Below are 16399 nucleotides of genomic sequence, written 5' to 3' on the forward strand. Positions count from 1 at the left end.
TTAATTGAAAACGGATAAAGGCTTAATTTATCCCTTTCATCATAATGGCCATTGGCCCCTGTCTAATCTGAGTGTACCGCAACATTAACTTTGGCCCATTAGTCAATATAGGCAACATGTTTACGGTCTGTGCATGTGATTGGCTGAGGGCAGTAAGCAGTCACGAAGTGTGTGAGAGTGTGTGTGTGTGTGTGTGTGTGTGTGTGTGTGTGTGTGTGTGTGTGTGTGTGTGTGTGTGTGTGTGTGTGTGTGTGTGTGGCACACAGCTGTCCTTGGGGGCCATGTCTTCTCCTGTTTCGGGCTTCCTTGGAGCTGACACTGGTGTGAATATCCAGAAGATGATGTCACAGCCTCAACAGCGGGCCAGACGGCCGTACAAAGCCAAGCTCAGTTTCCACAGAGACCTCTCAAACATCAAAACAATCTGCTGTCATACTGTGCATGCATGGTGGAGGGTGTTTAAGGGTATAATTGGCACCGGGCCACCCTGCCAGTAAACTCTCACGCCAGAGCCATACAGGTCTGGCTAAACTGCTATCACTCAATCGAAAAGATTTATTTATCTGTGATCAAAATCCCATTTATAATGGCCTCCATCCGAGTTTGTCCACTGGTGCGCTCCTCTCCCCGTCTGTCTGTGTCGACACCTCGCCACTCACACTATCTTGGATGTGGGTGCTGTAATATCCCAGTTGGATTAGAACAGCATGTTCCCATGCAGCTGACGTTTCATGTAGCTTAAAGAGTAGTGATTTATCTCAGGAGTTTATTTGATCCACGGGCAGCACCATCGAACTCTTAATTCCCACTTTCTACAATAACAAATTCACTAGAATAGAAGATCCGCCCTTATTTTTTCAAACCACTGTCCATGATAATAGGCTAATGGCTTTTTAAAGTTATTTAGTAGCATCATTTGTAAGAATTTTCTTTCATCAACTGACACTACAAAATAATATGAATGCACTCAATCACTTGATTAACCAACAGAACCAAACGGGGGGAAACACTTAACATTGGCTAGTAGTCTCTCCTTTACTAACACAGGAGCGCGGTTCATCACCTCATAAAACTTCATTAGTGGACTTGCCCATGTTCTGATTTTATGTGTCAGTGCCGGCAAATAATAGACTTCTAGAGCTCCGTCAGTCTGTTATCGGGCTACTTTACCTGGTGAGAAGTCACACCTGTTCATAACAAAAACATTGAGACTGTTCAACTGCACAGAAACTTTAAACTACACTGACATTTGTTTTGGCTGACGTACGTGAATGAAGAGCAAATGAGGATTTAGTGGTGAATGCAGGTGCGCTACGATGGCCAGTTTACACAAAAAACTCCCCCAAAAAGACAAGGGGGACAAGAGGAAAATGTGAGTGACAGGTTTATGAGCACATGCTGAAAGGTCACTATTTATTGGAGGTCTCTGGAGCTGGTAAATAAATGCCACAGCCAAACTGTACAGCTGACAGTAGTCCAATCTGCTTCATACCTTTTGGTCTATCCCCATCTCCTCTGGCATCCTGAACAACAACAGTCCTCTAGACACTTGACTTGTCCATTACCACTCTGACTCTAATGACTGATTGTAACAATTTACATTTGCCCCGCAGTAACCTCTTTCTATTTCTGACACTGCACAACTATGTTTGCAAAAGACAGATAATGGTATCAACAAAGCCAGAGGTAGGGATCTCAGTGAGCATCATCTGTAGCCCCATCTAAATCTGCCAGACTAAGCCACAACAGGATTTTGAGAAGCGCTATACATAGAAAAGCATGAGGCAATGGGCATGCAATGGTGAAATCTAATAATTTGTTTTAGGGAAAGGGGCGTACTATGATGTAGTTGGCCAAAATAGGTGGAAAGAAGCGACATTTGGATGTCAATCAAAGTAGCTGAAGAATCTTTCCATTGGTCCTATTTGTTTAACACGAGTTTGACTTATGCCAAACAACATAGTTGCGCATTTCTGTATCGTCATATATGTGGTACAACATTAGGAAATCCCTCTCCAGTCATCAGCAGTTGGGTAACATCCTTAAGGGGGATTCACTGTCAAACAGAGTCACATGACAGAGTCTCCCGTCCCCTGCAGTGTTTCCAAACTCTGCTGTGCTTTGATCTCTCTGTACACACCCCGTCCAGAGTATTCAGACCATGCTGAGGCAACTGTGTTTTCCAGCCTCAGAGGACTGGCAACCAGTCACACACAAGGCTCCGCCACCTAAACATGTCTATCACTGCAGCTGTGTGTGTGTGTGGGGGGGGGGGGGCTGTGTTTGTTTATAGGAGTCGCTCATGGAATCCATTTTAAAATAACTATGACTGATAAATAGTATATGTCCATTTTGGGGGGTTGAAGGTCCCTTTCTCATTGTTAAATCTGTAATGTTTTCTCTTAAAGTTTTCCCTTATTTTGAAATTAAATTCTCCAGTTAATCTTGGCCATTAAATTGAGTCACCTTCCTGGCAAGAAAAGTGGAAAGTGTTTGATTTATAGAGGAACATGATGGATGGATGGAACAATAAATTGAAATAGACAGAGAATGCTCAAAGGCGTGTGTAATATGAAGCGCAAATGTGGTAACATGAGAGAAAAGATATTTGAAGTGGAACACACTCCCGGAAGCTGTACTTTATAGAGTACTAGTATCAATTGCAATCAGTTCAAAGAAGATTTGAAGGATTTACAGTTTGTTTACCGTGCAAAAAATAAGTTTGAGGTAAAAATGAAACATTCATAACGGTAATTTAAAGGTAAACATTTATTTCTCAGTCTTACAGGTTAATTAACTTTTCTCTTAATTTTGATTAGTTTGATGAGATCAAAAATGCCAACAGGGTACATTTTTCCATTCAAACATTTGTATAAATCATGTTTAACCAAACCAACTCATCCTGTGAAAAACAAAAATCAAATTAAATTGCTAATCGCTGATTTGTGTGTGTGTGTGAGAATACACGTGTGTACGAGAATACATGTGTGAATACAATGTGTGTGTACGTGTGTGTGTGTGTGTGTGTGTGTGTGTGTGTGTGTGTGCATGCTTGTGTAAAGATAAGAACTCATAGTTCGTTGGCAGTCAATGGGATCTGCCTATATAAGGCTGTTCTATTCCTACTGCCTTTCCTCTGGGGATCCAATGCAATTGTCACTCAATGGACAAAGCATGCCAGAGAGCTCGGTAGGCTTCACCGTCTTATATTATATTAAAGAAAAATGTGCTTTTATCTTTTTTTTTTTATTACATAATTCCAAAGAACAAATGGGGAGGAAAATATGCCAATTCTGGCAAACAGATTTAATTTTAACTCCAAACTTTTATGTTTGGAAAGTAAGCTTGTGACACCGGACTGCAGAGAGAATGTACACCTCATATCAATGGACTTACTATTGAAGGCGTCATTCTCCAGATTGACAGGATCATATGATTCTTTGCTATAGTCTGTACACAGAGCTAAACAGTTTAAGGAGAAGGGCAGCCAGCTACTGACACACAACTTCTCTGAGTGCATGTAATCCATTGGAAACAAAATAGAAAAAAACCTCACCCTGTTTTTTATATACTCTCCTCCAATTCATGGAACTACCAAACACATAAAGACCTTGTATTTGACATGGACTTATTATGGATGTTTCCTCTTCAAAATGATTTTTCTTGTTTCTATGCAGACCTGTTACGACATGGCTTTTAGCTTGTTTTATAAAATGGTCCATAGACAAGTTTTGGAAAGTGTGATGTGCTCTTGTGCCTATTTGCAGGCCAACTATAAATAGTCCAGCAGCCTACGCATGCTCATGTTTGATTGGAAATTGCAGTGCCTGAAGGCAGTGCTGAGGGGTGTCTGTCAAAGGAGGGAGAGAAACTTGTCAATGGTGAGTAAAATGTATAAAATAGTCTGCTGAATGTTGTTTATGCAAATAATGAATAGCAATGGATGTAAATTATATTTTTACAGAGCATCTCTCTTTTTAATCTTACATTTCAGTACATTTTGATGTAATATAACTTTCTGTTGTTCTGTCTGTGATATCGTTTCCTTTCAGCTCTCATTAATCTCTCTGGAAAGCCCAACCAAAAAATAGTGACACCACAAACTTTTTTCTTCTGGAGTCTCCAGAGTATTCCTTTATCTGGTGAAAAATGGATTCACGGAGGACGACAACGCGCTCCTCTTTTAGCAATGGAAGATCTAATAGTGGGGATGATATCAGTGGGAATAGCCGGCCGAGTAACTGCAGCTACCTCTCTAACGTGAGGCCAGAGAACAGGTACAGACTCAACACTAACCCAGTGTGCTGTGCTACGTGCTGCTACTCCAACATCAATACCAATATCATTTTCCTAACCTGGGAAGGACTTGTGTGGCATATTATTATTTTGTTTGTTGCCATGGTCACCCGAGTTTAGATGAACAGCATCTCAGTTATGCACCATGGGCCCTATTTCATATCAAGCATTACACCAACAACAGCTTCTGCATTAAAAAAAGATCTGTTCATGGAACAACCTATGTTAACCTTTAGGTTCAAAATACAGAACTTGTTTAATAATGCCCTGCATTTTCTTTTCTTAAACTCGAACTCCTCAAGTTATTTGGTAATAGGGTGATATGCAGCACTATTGGCTTCTGGGAATATAATTATAAGTAACTAGAATTTTGATTCTTTGTCATTTTCTGTTGGCACTTAACAAGACTATTGCCCGTGTGATTCATTCCCCAAAAAATGTGAAGTGCGTAAACACTGCAGCAATAATATGTAAAGATAATATTGGTGGAATGGACAGTGGTGTTGTTTGCAGCTGGAATTGAGCACTATGAGCAAAAACTATTGGGGAATTAAATAATCTGACATGATGAACAGGAAATGCTGTTTCCTGCCAAACTCAAACGTTTATAACATGTTTTTGCTTAAAAATGTACTTGTCATAGCTAAATTACTGTAGTAGTTTTATAGTCAACATTAAAACTCCAACAAACAGCAGTTTGTAGTGCATCCAGTAACTTACTCAAGTGAGACTGCATTTAGTATTACTGTCTTGTTTCGTTTGCTTAATCACAAGTAACATGCAGTGAAGTGTAACAGTGTCCGTGCACTGACCCAACACTGAAATGGATGTTAACACCAGACATGTATACAAGCCGCACAATAATGCTGTTATAATAAGCATGCAAGCCAACATACATTTATTTTATTATATGTGTGGGATGTTTCTTCCACATTTCCACATGCAATGATGGGTTGATATTCTTTAGCTATTGCATTTATGGTGATGTGTTTAATCTTTCTAATTAATATATCTGGACTAATTAGGCTCTCTATGGACACAACGAATAGATATTCATTCTGAACTCCAGAAGCCAAAGATCACACAAAACACTTTATTTTATTCCTTTGCTACATGGCATGCATAAAACAAAGAATTTGTAAGATTTGCCTCTGTTTTCGTTGCCTCTTGTAAGAACTGCTCAACACTCGATAAGAACAAACTTAGTCTAGTCTTAATTTGTGTTGTTGATGTCATTGAAGGCTAAATTCCGACTTGGCTTTAGTTACCAAATCAGCACACATTTGAGAAAATAAAGTCTCTTTTTTTCTTCTAGTAATGCTCAATCATAACTTGAACCTGTTGCTCTACCCAGGCTCTTACCACAATTTGCCATAATTTAGGATTTACTTTTTCCAACAACCGCCAAGCGACGAGTTGGTTGGCTCCCAACATCTGTTTACATCCTTTTTAGGAAGCTGTGGGTGACGCTACAGTCACTACGTCAATGTTTTTCACAATGGTTGTTACAGAATGTTTTTGTTTTAATCTTCAGCGCTATGTTGAGGTAATGGAGGCAAGGTCTTGAGTCAAATAACACATCTGGTATTTTTATTTTAGATATTTGGATCAGAAGGAAAATTGACTGTTCACCAACGTATGAACCTATTGAAGGCTGCAATTTTGAATTCAGTCAACCTTATAAGTCATTCCAGCCAATCCTTTTGCTCTTGAGTTCGAAAACTGTCCATCTATGTTAAACAATAATCCAGTATGTGTGGACTCATTTAAAAAAAATGAACTACAACTTGACAGACCGTCTCTCCTCTCTTGCACAGGAGCACACTATGCAGCATGATAGCACAGTTAACTGAGGAAACCCAGCCCTCCTTCGAAACAACCCTCAAGTCAAAAGCTGTGTCTGAGAATTGCTATATGAAGTTCTCGTGTGCGGTTACAGGTAAACACGGCTTCGTTGTTTCACTTTGCATGGCTTTACACCAGATGTCTGTGACCTAATGGAAATGTATTACAGGAACATGCAACTTTACGGGGGACTTGATGAAAAATCAGTTTGTAACAATTTAAAGGAAAAGAACACACAAAAAATGATGTTCTACCTCTGATAAAAGGCTCAATATAAATCTGATTTCATGCATATTTAGCATCTGAAAAATATTCTGATAGTCTAAAAGTCAAGCTCTTTCTTTATTCACAGTCCAGGGAAGCAATTCCAAGATAAACTGCTACCTTTCTAAGTTGATACAGAAATTGTTTGCCCTGATGACCATATTTGTTTTCATTTATTTTTTTCAGGATACCCTATTCCTCAAGTCATTTGGTACAAGGATGATGTGCAGTTAGACAGATACTGTGGACTTCCTAAATATGAAATCTTCCGCAACGGACAAAACCATTCCCTGCACATCTACAAGTACGTATGTTTGGAAACACTGATATGACATCTGAATGCACTCGTTCTACCAAAACAGTACACACTTTCAATAAAGAAGTTTAAATGACTACACAGCAACGGGCACTCTGTTGGAGCTTATGTCCTGAGCAGAGTTTAGCACACGTACAGCACTTTTTTCCTTTTCAGCAATGTTTACTTTTGTTTTTGTCTTCAAAATAATTTGAATCAAGGGAACTTAAATGTACTTTTCTTTGCAGTTGCACGGTGGAGGACGCAGCTATGTACCAGGTCTCAGCCAGCAACAGTAAAGGCATTGTGTCCTGCTCTGGGGTTCTGGAGGTGGGCGAAATGAACGAGTTCAAGATCCACCAGCGCTACTTCGCGAAGCTCAAACAAAAGGCTGAGAACAAATGCAGGGAAGCGGAGGGTAAAGAAAACCAGGAGCCGCTACGAACCATCAGTCCTGACCGCACACAGAGGAAGCGCCGCTCCACAATGGAGGCCTTTCTCAGCACGCCAAGCTCTATGGAGGATGAGGGCATCGAGGAGAGCCTTCAGGCTGTAGCTGTGGACACTGAAGCCAGGTTACAGGAGGCCACTGTGGAAGAGGTGGAGGAAAAGCCAGTTCCCATCACTAATGGAGCAGTGTCAGCTGTAACTAATGGACAGCCTATCGGTGAAAATGGTAACAAGAGCGGGACATGTATATACGACTCTACCCAGAAGATTTTTACTGCACACCAACCCAAAACTCCCTTTGTCAAAAAGAAGATTAAAATTTCCAACAGTACACCAGGAGAGCGGCCATCTGAGGAGAGAAGGGCAACAGATGAGACCTTAACCTCTGTAGCTCTGGCCTGCACAGAGCCAGTTCAGTCTGAGGGGAATTCAGAAGAGTTTATGGAAGTAGAGAACGTTGTTAGTTCATCAGTTGTGGATTCAGACTCCAGGAACGTGACAGAACGACATCAGAAATCAGGAACAGAGGAAGTATTGTGTGCTGAAAGGCCTTCAAAGGGTGAAAATATATGTGTTGAGGAAGCTGTTCCTTCACAGAAAGTACAGCTGCCTGCCTCAGTACTCGCTGCTGCTCTTACATCTACAAGTCATACTGCTTCAGGAACTGAAAGTAAAAAAGCTGCAAAGCATGAGAAGAAAGCAGGACGTAAAGATACTGAGCAGAATTTGGAAATGCAGAACCAAAGTCCTCACAAAACCTCAACACAGCGACAGTCAAGTGCTGCAGCAGCGTCCCGACAACCCCGAAGCAGAGTAAAGGGTAACATTTCTAAAACAGAACATGTTGAAGTCATGGATGTGGACAAGAAGTCAAATACTCCCACTGGTGGATCTTCAGCACACAGAGACATTGAGTCAGTGAACACACCACGTGAAAGTAGAACCTCTTTACTTCGGCGTCCATGTGAACGGGCTGGAGATCAGCTGTCTGCGAAGGAAACAAGCTCCACCCGAAAAAATGTGTCTGTGTCTCGGCCAGCGCTGCTGAACGAGGTGAGCGAGCCTTTTCGCATGAGCTCATGAGCGCTTTGTGCTGCCAACACAGGCCTCATCAGTAACACAAGCATCCTGGAGCTATTTATAACTTTTACAAGTATGCCCTGCTGTGTGACAAGAATTAAATGACGCACATGTTGACAGATGCAACAGGTAGATTCATGCATTTGATATTCTTAGTTCAAAGGTCTGAGAGTTGCAGTATTCCTTATGACATTAATTCAGGATTATACTTTGGCACTCTGAAAATATTATGGTACATGGATTAAGCAGATTTTCGCCTGAGCAAAAGTTTGACATTTAGGGAAATTCACTCTTGCAGAGAGTAAGGTCAGAAGAAGATAGATTCCACTCTTATGTCTGTCTGTTAAATCTAACAGATGATTAGCTTAGCTTAGCACAAAGACTGGAAACAGGGGGAAACAGCAAGCCTGGCTCTGTCAGAAGGTCATTTTTGTCACACTTGTATTTTTTATATGGATTTAACAATGAGGTATATTATGTTAATTAGTGAACTTCAGAGGTGCCGGTAGATATATTTTAATATTGGACAGAAGCAATCTAGCTGTTAACTCCTGTTTCAAGTGTAATGCTGAAGCTAGCAGCTGCTGGCTGTGGCCCAAGAGCAAATATGTAGGCTATGCAGACAAAAAAAGCAATTTCATTTCAGATGGACTTAAACAGACAGACATGAGATTTTTCAATTGATCTTTGAATAAGTGTATTTCCCCAAACGTCCAACTAATTCTTTCAAAAATGAAAGTTAATGGAGGGTGTTGTCATGGTGACCTGATTGATGATTTTAGGCCTCTATAACTACATTCAACCTGTACATTTGGCAACAGTCTATATAAGCACTTGTTTTTCTATTTGGATTGTGTATCTTTATTGTTCACTGCTTGTGCAATCCCCCTGACTCTAGCTGCATGGTTGAATACTGACGGCACTGAGTGCTGAGACAAAACACTGCACAGCTGAAGCACCTCTTAAAATGATTCGCATTCCTTTCTGGCCACACTTAAATGTAAAATAGCCACCTTACTTGAGAATAGGCCTCACTGTGTCAGCATTAGGTCAAATGGAAGGAGGGAAAACAAGCAGAATTGAGCGAAGCTGCAGATTTTTTATGTAATTTATTATGACATTGAATATGACTTTATAGTTAAGTATTTTTATGTTTTGCAGTTGCTTTTTGAAGGAACCTATGGGCAGAATGCAAATTACCCGTAAGCTATATCATGGCTCATCTCATGACATATGACACAGGGAACCTCTCGTGCTAATTTAAAAAGGGATTCAGCTCAATTACAGACTTTATGGGGATTTAAAGCTCAACCAACATGCTTGTGTGGCAGAGATGTATGGAAGAGAGTAGTGCACAGTGCTTACGTTTCGCTATATGCTATATATCTATATATATCTTCACAGCAAAAAGTAGGGTCTCGAACAAATGTTAGTTAAAGTGCTGGATTTGGATTCTAGGTTAAGATGAATGTCAAAATGGATTTTAGAATTGTTTTCAAATTTAAAAAATCTAAAAAGAACGATTTAAGAAATATCCTATGATTTGTTTACAGGCATCTTTGAGCTTTTAACATGAATGCAAACACTAATGTGGCAGGTATTTCACTGAGAGCCATGGGAAAATTGCATGCTGGTGAAGGAAAGGTTTCTTGTTATCATCACGTTCCATCTTTTCTCCGGTTCATAAATTCCTTTTTGCTCCAAGGTCTTCCCAATCCGTTCTCTGTGTGTTGCTGGTTACGCTGTTGCTGTTTTTAGAATTACATGTGTCTGTCCCAGTTCTGCATAGCCAGGGATAAGGGAATAAGTATTTACAGCATGGAAACCTCTGCTTGTATTTTGCCCCAAGGTTACACAGGCCCATACAAAGATGAACAGGAATGATGCACCTGTCGGCCTTGAGCTTCCACCCAACCAGATGGATGCGCAACCACCACAAAAGACCGGATCAGAGAGAGAGACCACGGCAAATGACATCCAGACCCCGTCGTTGCACTGTGGTCTTCAAGCAGCAATTGACAAAATGACACAGGACACATGGGATCATTCCAGGGGATCAAATGAAAGCCATAGGGCCCTTTTTACAGACATACAGAAGTCACCCCTCCAAAGCCCTAGTGGTGGTGAGAACTCCCGAGGGTGTAACGTTACTTCCAGCGCCCAGCCATGCCAAATTAATACAGCTGTAAAAACTGTTGAAGGGACAGAAATACAAGTTGATGAGAAGGTAGAAGGCAACGAGGTAGGTAAGTTATTAGGGCAGTCTGACAGCGTGGCTCCAAATGAGAAGATAGTTGAGATGGAGACTGAAAGTGCTGCTCTGCATATGATTGAACACATTGAAACAGAAAAAAACAAAGATGCAGCAAATAAAGACACTGATGTTATCATTGTGGATGCATCTAATAAAGAAACTGAGAAGAATGAGCACATATTAGATATGGAGGAGGAAACTAGTTCAGAAACACAGGATCTACAGTCATCTATGTTGGAGCCTGCAATCCCACTCCCGACAAAAACTTCAGCAAACACAAACATGTCCGAACTCCAGATAAAAGAGTTCCAGGAAATTCCAAAACCTGTCAAAAAAGTCATGTCTGTAGCTGAACTTTTTAAATCACAAATAAAGGCTCTTGAATCCACACTGGTAAATTCAGTGACCGTCTTACCGGTTCATGCTGGCTTTATACAAGATAACAGCAAACCGACAGTGAAGAAGTCGATGTCTGACAAGAAAACTGACACAAGTATTACTCCTCCCAGAAGCATAAAAGAAACCCTCATTGAGGTTTTGAATCTGCTAAATGAAACTGATCAGGAACAAATTCAGTCTCAAGGTGCAACTTCACCGCCTGTTCAGGCTTTACAAAACCCATCTGTAATCCCTCCTATCTCTGTCACAGACACTGGCATCGCTACAGAGACTGCAGGACTTCATGGCAGTGTCGAAACATATCATGAAGGTGTCATGGACATTTGCCAGGAAACTGGAGCCTCAACTCAGGTTCCTCTGAAAGATTGCCCTGTTGTGTCCCTTTCTGGGAGTGAAAATGTCAAACAAAATCTTCCTCCTTCGACCTCTAAGGATGAACTGACCAAAAGTCTTTCATCTGGAACTGTCCCACGAGAACCTGGGAATCCACTTGCAGTGACACCTATAAAGGCCAGCGGTCAAGAGTCAAATATTACAGTTTTGGAGCATTCCAAATGTGAACCTGTTCAAGGCAAAGAGATGGGAGATATACTAAAGTTAACCCCAAAAACTAAACTCAACTTCCAAACTGAAATGGGGATTATTGAGATTAATTCCACAACACTAGATCAATATAAAATGGAAGAACACGACGCAAACACCAGTTCTTTGCAGAGTGTACAAACGTTTCCCGCTAAAAGTGTACTTCGAACAGATACACAAGAGAATAATCTTCACATTATTCAGCAGGACAGCTCTATGGTTGAGGAATTTTCAAGAACTGACTTTTTAGGCAATGCAACTCCTGGGGCTAGTCCATTGTTAAAGAAACGAGACTGTGTTTCTCCCATTCCTTCTGCTACTCCACAAGAGCTAGCCTCTGGGGCCCGACGCAAAATCCTCGTACCCAAGGCCAAACCTGATGAGGCCTCAGAGGCTACGTCACCGGTTGATAACCAAACTCAGAAAAAGGAAGTTCCTACAGAGAGCAGCATGCTTTCCACAAGTCCAGTGACCCTCGCTACGTCTCCAAGCCTGTCAAGACGGTTACCTCTACTTCAGACCCCTGTCGAGCAAACCTGTCCTGCAGAAAGGCGTTCTCCGCTCTTGAGCAGAAGGAAGACGGTATCTGATTCTCAAGCACCAAGCGGTGAGGCCTCAGAGGCCTCAGAGGCTACATCACTGGTTGATAACCAAACTCAGAAAAAGGAAGTTCCGACAGAGAGCAGCATGCTTTCCACAAGTCCAGTGACCCTCGCTACGTCTCCAAGCCTGTCAAGACGGTCACCTCTACTTCAGACCCCTGTCGAGCAAACCTGTCCTGCAGAAAGGCGTTCTCCGCTCTTGAACAGAAGGAAGACGGTATCTGATTCTCAAGCACCAAGCCAGCTGCCCACTGAGGAGATCCACAACCCAAAAACTGAGGGGAAACCTGCAGAGAAGGACAAGCACGATCCATTCAAAGGTACAATAGCCCAAATAGTAAATAGTTAATAGCTTTAACAGAATGACAGCCTATGAACATAATGTCTTACTTTGGCAGTAGTTGTAAAAAAAATTATATCTATTTTGTTTAAGACAGGCATGGGGCGCAGTTAATATACTGACATTTGCTTTCAGTGCCATACTATGTATTTTCTATATATAAGCTGAATTATACAGCAAAGAAATGTTTGCTATGTTGCATATGGCAGATACAGTATATATCAGACTGGATACATCAAGGTTGCTTGACAATTTGGACATAGAAAAGTTTCTTCACTATGCTGTCTGTGTTGTGTCTCTTACCCTCCAGCACCTCAAGTTATTCGTAAGATCAGGGGTGAAACCTTCTCAGATGCCTCCGGACACTTGAAACTGTGGTGTCAGTTCTTCAACGTACTTAGTGATTCTACAATCAAATGGTACAGAAATGCAGAGGCAATTGCTCAGATTAAAAGAAAGTAAGTTTTCAGTGGGACTCCAAAGAAAATCCGCAGTTTCACAAGAAATGTCGTATAATATGGTTCTGTTTATTTTTTTATAAATGGCAAGAAAGCATGCAAAATAGGAAGACAAATAGCTTTTCTTGTTTGTTTCTCAGCGCAGGGGATGAAACTCAGGTCAATCTTGCTATTGTTCAGGCAACATGCAAAGACTCTGGTGTTTACGGATGCACAATCACAAATGAATATGGGACCGACTCAACAGACTGTCTCCTTAGTGCAGAAAGTATGCTCTCTTTTACCTTACATTTGGCATAAAACAAATTTTTCCTTGCATTACTGGACCGCAACAAGTCTCATTTTGCTTTCTCTCTTACTGTGTTGCAGTCTTGGCTGGAATGTCCCTACGTGAGGACCTTGGTGGTAAGATGAGACTTTGCATGTTTAGATCCTGGTTTTTTCCAGTGTCAGAGTCCAAATGTTTTTCTGACTGCCCTTCTTACTTTCTTCTGTATGCAGTTGGAGAAGAGATCGAAATGACACCCTTGATATTCAGCAAGGGTGTGGCTGATTCTGGCATCTGGGGTAACAATTTCTTTGGCCGTATAATGATGCAAGAATCTCATATTGGTGATGGCTGTTCTCATAAAGTCTGGAGGGCAAAGGTCATCTATGGTCTGGAGCCTGTGTTTGAGTCTGGAAACACGTGTATCATTAAAGTATGCAACCCCATCGCCTATGGAGGCAAAGCAGAAAGCTGCCTTATAGACAGGAACCTGGACGTTATCAAGCAGGTATGTAAAAAGATTTGATTTATTCGTGTCTTCTTAGATTTAGATATATCATTCAATAAGCTTAAAAATCCAGCATTAAAGTGAATCAGTCAGTAGTCATTCTTGCCACCCACATAGGCTTACTGAGGCACTAATCAGATGAAGATTAAATAAATTACTGATGTAAATTGAGCATATCTTTAATGGCTGTTCTCCAACGTTCTGCATACAGAAGTGTAAAATTCAGAACTTGGCTCGGGAATACTGCAAAATCTTCTCCGCAGAGGCAAGAGTGATTGAAAACTTTGGCCCCTCGCTTGAGTGAGTATGATCTCTCTGTTAACTCTTCCTCAATGGTTAACATCTTCTTGAGTATCATATACAGTACACAGACTATCAAGCCTCACTAAAAGTTAATTACGTCATCTTTGTCACACAGGGTGATCCCAGTCTACCTGATGTACCGACCAGCAAACACTGTCCCTTATGCCACAGTGGAGGCTGATCTATCAGGAGTCTATCAGAAATACTCTGTCCTCGATGATTCAGGCAGAATGGACATGGGGTCTGGCTCTGAGGCAGAGCAGAAGTGCTGTGCCCTGCAGCACTGGATCTTTCAGTGGACCAATGGCAGTCTGCTTCTCACTCGACTAGAAGGTAGGCTCACACTTGAATTCGACAGGGCAATGTGAAATTTCTGTTTTCCCCAAATTTGTGGCAAAGGTTTTTAATAATATGATGACGTTTTGGGACATACAATGCTATGAAACTGAGGCCCCCTTCTTTATCATGGTTCATTCCACAACACAACAAGCGTGTATCAAGTTTTTGTTAGAATCAGTGGCATATTGAACTAAAAAGGCAGTGAGCGTGTGAAGCTCAAAATTGGTTTGACGGATTACACACACGTTACCATTACTAATGAAGTAAAATGTTGCTTGCAATAAAGACAATTTTGGAAGCCAAACAATTGTTTTGGGCTGAGCTGCTTAAAATTTGACCTTCTCAACCCTTAAAGGAGCATGTGGATTCTAAACACCCTTGAGACCATTAAACACGATTTGTTATGCAGCGTTATATTTACAATAAGAATATGACTCAACTTGTATTTTCATTTTTTTCTACCTCTTACATGTTTAATGCTGGAGTCAATGTGGTGAATATTCACATTGCATGTCTGTCACATTTGAATATGTTTCCTGAACAACAGAAAAATAAAGTAATTACGTGGTGTTGTTTTGCAGGTGTTGACACCAAGATCACCAATGTTGGGATTTCAGTTAAATTGACGGGGTACGTATAATTATGTAGTGAAAACCTAATTTTACAGGTAATTTGACATTCATGCTGACCACGATCATGACTGTGACATTTGGCTTTGTTGTGTGTTGCTGCAGGCATCAAGGTCTGTCTGTTGAAGGGAATCCCAAAGTTTTTGAGCAGTTTGTCTCCCAGCACCAGTGTAACTACTTCTGTGGTCTGCTCAGCCTGAGGTCACTAAAGGTCCTGGACTCTTTAATGACGCCATCGAAGCCGAAGGGCTCCCGGAGTCCATTACTTCAACGCAAAATGGCTGCTGGCTCCTCCAGCCCTCAGACCGGCCGGAGAGCCGCTGGCAGCCCCAGATTGCCCAGGAAGACTGAGGAAGAGGGCAGAAACACCCTCAATAAACAAAAAGATGCTGATGCTCCCAAACTTGTAAGGATGGAATAGAGTAATCATCACTCAATAAGACATGAGAGGTCACTCAATATCAATGGTATAGAATTCTAATCAAATTCTATTGACTTGAGAGGCTGATTACACCTTTAAGAGAGGTAAAAAAAAAAACTTCAGAGACCAGGAAAGAGATTATTAAATATTGTTTTGACAGCCACCATTCCTTGCCATTATCACTCATAGTGGATCAATGCCCTTACGAGTTGTACTGATTATCTATTGTTTCCTACAATCTACCAAGCTTGGGGTTGAAACTATAGGGAAGTGTAATGAGAAGAAGCTGTCCTGGGTTTGTATTCTAGCAATCAATGTACCATTGCAGGTCACAGATTGTGAATCCCAATCTCAGGTCAGTGTATTTGTACTAAATGAATTTTTTGAACTGAAGTGGCATTATATCGATGGCCGAAGAGCAAAACCTCCTATCTGAAAAATGCACTTTGTTGAGAAAACAAAAAAGAACTTTTTGTTTTCGTATTTGTTATACATAATACACTGTTTTTGGAATAACTTTTCTTTCACAATGAAGGGCGGGAAAATCTTGCAGACAGACTGATCAGAATATGAGCAGCCTTCCTTGTTCTCATCATCCAAAGTGAAATCCGCCAATCAGAAAATAGGCAGATAGGAGGTTTTGCGTTTTGGCCATATGTAGTTTATTGTAGTAATCTGAATGTAGGGCAGTTATGTCAAGAGTAAAGTCAAGCCATAACAGATACACAGTACAGCACATTTTTAAGGCTGTGAGTAAACAAACTATATTTTTTGGTTATGTATCAAGCCAAATGTAGCTTCACATGACACTGTTGTACGGTGGCAAATGGTGCTGTGCTTTTATATTGTAACCTGTCATGTTTACTTACTGTTCTACATTGCACTGCATTTTTTGAAACTGCACCTTTGAATGAAACTGGCTGTAAAATAAAAAATAGAAATATGATTATGCCTTGTACGTTTGTAGAAAGTGCTGTAAAAGTGCATGACGTACTTTTTGAATTTTGAGTGTTATTCTTAATGGAAATTAGCATATTGAGGAGTGAGCTGAATCACAGCAACGAAA

At 40.9% G+C, this 16399-nt stretch overlaps 1 protein-coding gene across 3 annotated transcripts; it reads left to right on the plus strand.

Annotated features, from left to right (window-relative positions):
* The first annotated feature begins 3815 nt into the window (after positions 1–3815).
* On the plus strand, positions 3816–16256 carry alpk3b (alpha-kinase 3b). Of its 3 annotated transcripts, none has more exons than XM_079156588.1 (15): positions 3816–3881; positions 4053–4277; positions 6114–6235; positions 6592–6709; positions 6949–8203; positions 10080–10476; positions 11134–12387; positions 12718–12865; positions 13006–13133; positions 13235–13270; positions 13367–13641; positions 13853–13941; positions 14060–14277; positions 14865–14913; positions 15018–16256. In XM_079156588.1, exons 2-15 carry the CDS (start codon positions 4150–4152, stop codon positions 15331–15333), a joined length of 4533 nt encoding a protein of 1510 aa, XP_079012714.1. In that variant the 5' UTR covers positions 3816–3881; positions 4053–4149; the 3' UTR covers positions 15334–16256. The 3 variants fall into 3 exon arrangements, with proteins under 3 accessions (XP_079012714.1, XP_079012715.1, XP_079012713.1); XM_079156589.1 differs by having other exon boundaries at positions 10080–10353; XM_079156587.1 differs by having other exon boundaries at positions 10080–12387.
* Positions 16257–16399: the final 143 nt, after the last annotated feature.

This window comes from Pholis gunnellus, assembly GCF_910591455.1.
Source record: "Pholis gunnellus genome assembly, chromosome: 1".
In the NCBI taxonomy this organism is placed as follows: domain Eukaryota; kingdom Metazoa; phylum Chordata; class Actinopteri; order Perciformes; family Pholidae; genus Pholis; species Pholis gunnellus.

What these genes read in the sequence shown, in the direction of transcription:
- alpk3b (XM_079156587.1), top strand. Translation starts at nt 4,150, where the DNA reads ATGGATTCACGGAGGACGACAACGCGCTCCTCTTTTAGCAATGGAAGA. An exon ending in AACGTGAGGCCAGAGAACAG is followed by an intron (nt 4,278 to 6,113) that starts GTACAGACTCAA and finishes TCTCTTGCACAG; the next exon opens with GAGCACACTATGCAGCATGA. An exon ending in CATTCCCTGCACATCTACAA is followed by an intron (nt 6,710 to 6,948) that starts GTACGTATGTTT and finishes TTTTCTTTGCAG; the next exon opens with TTGCACGGTGGAGGACGCAG.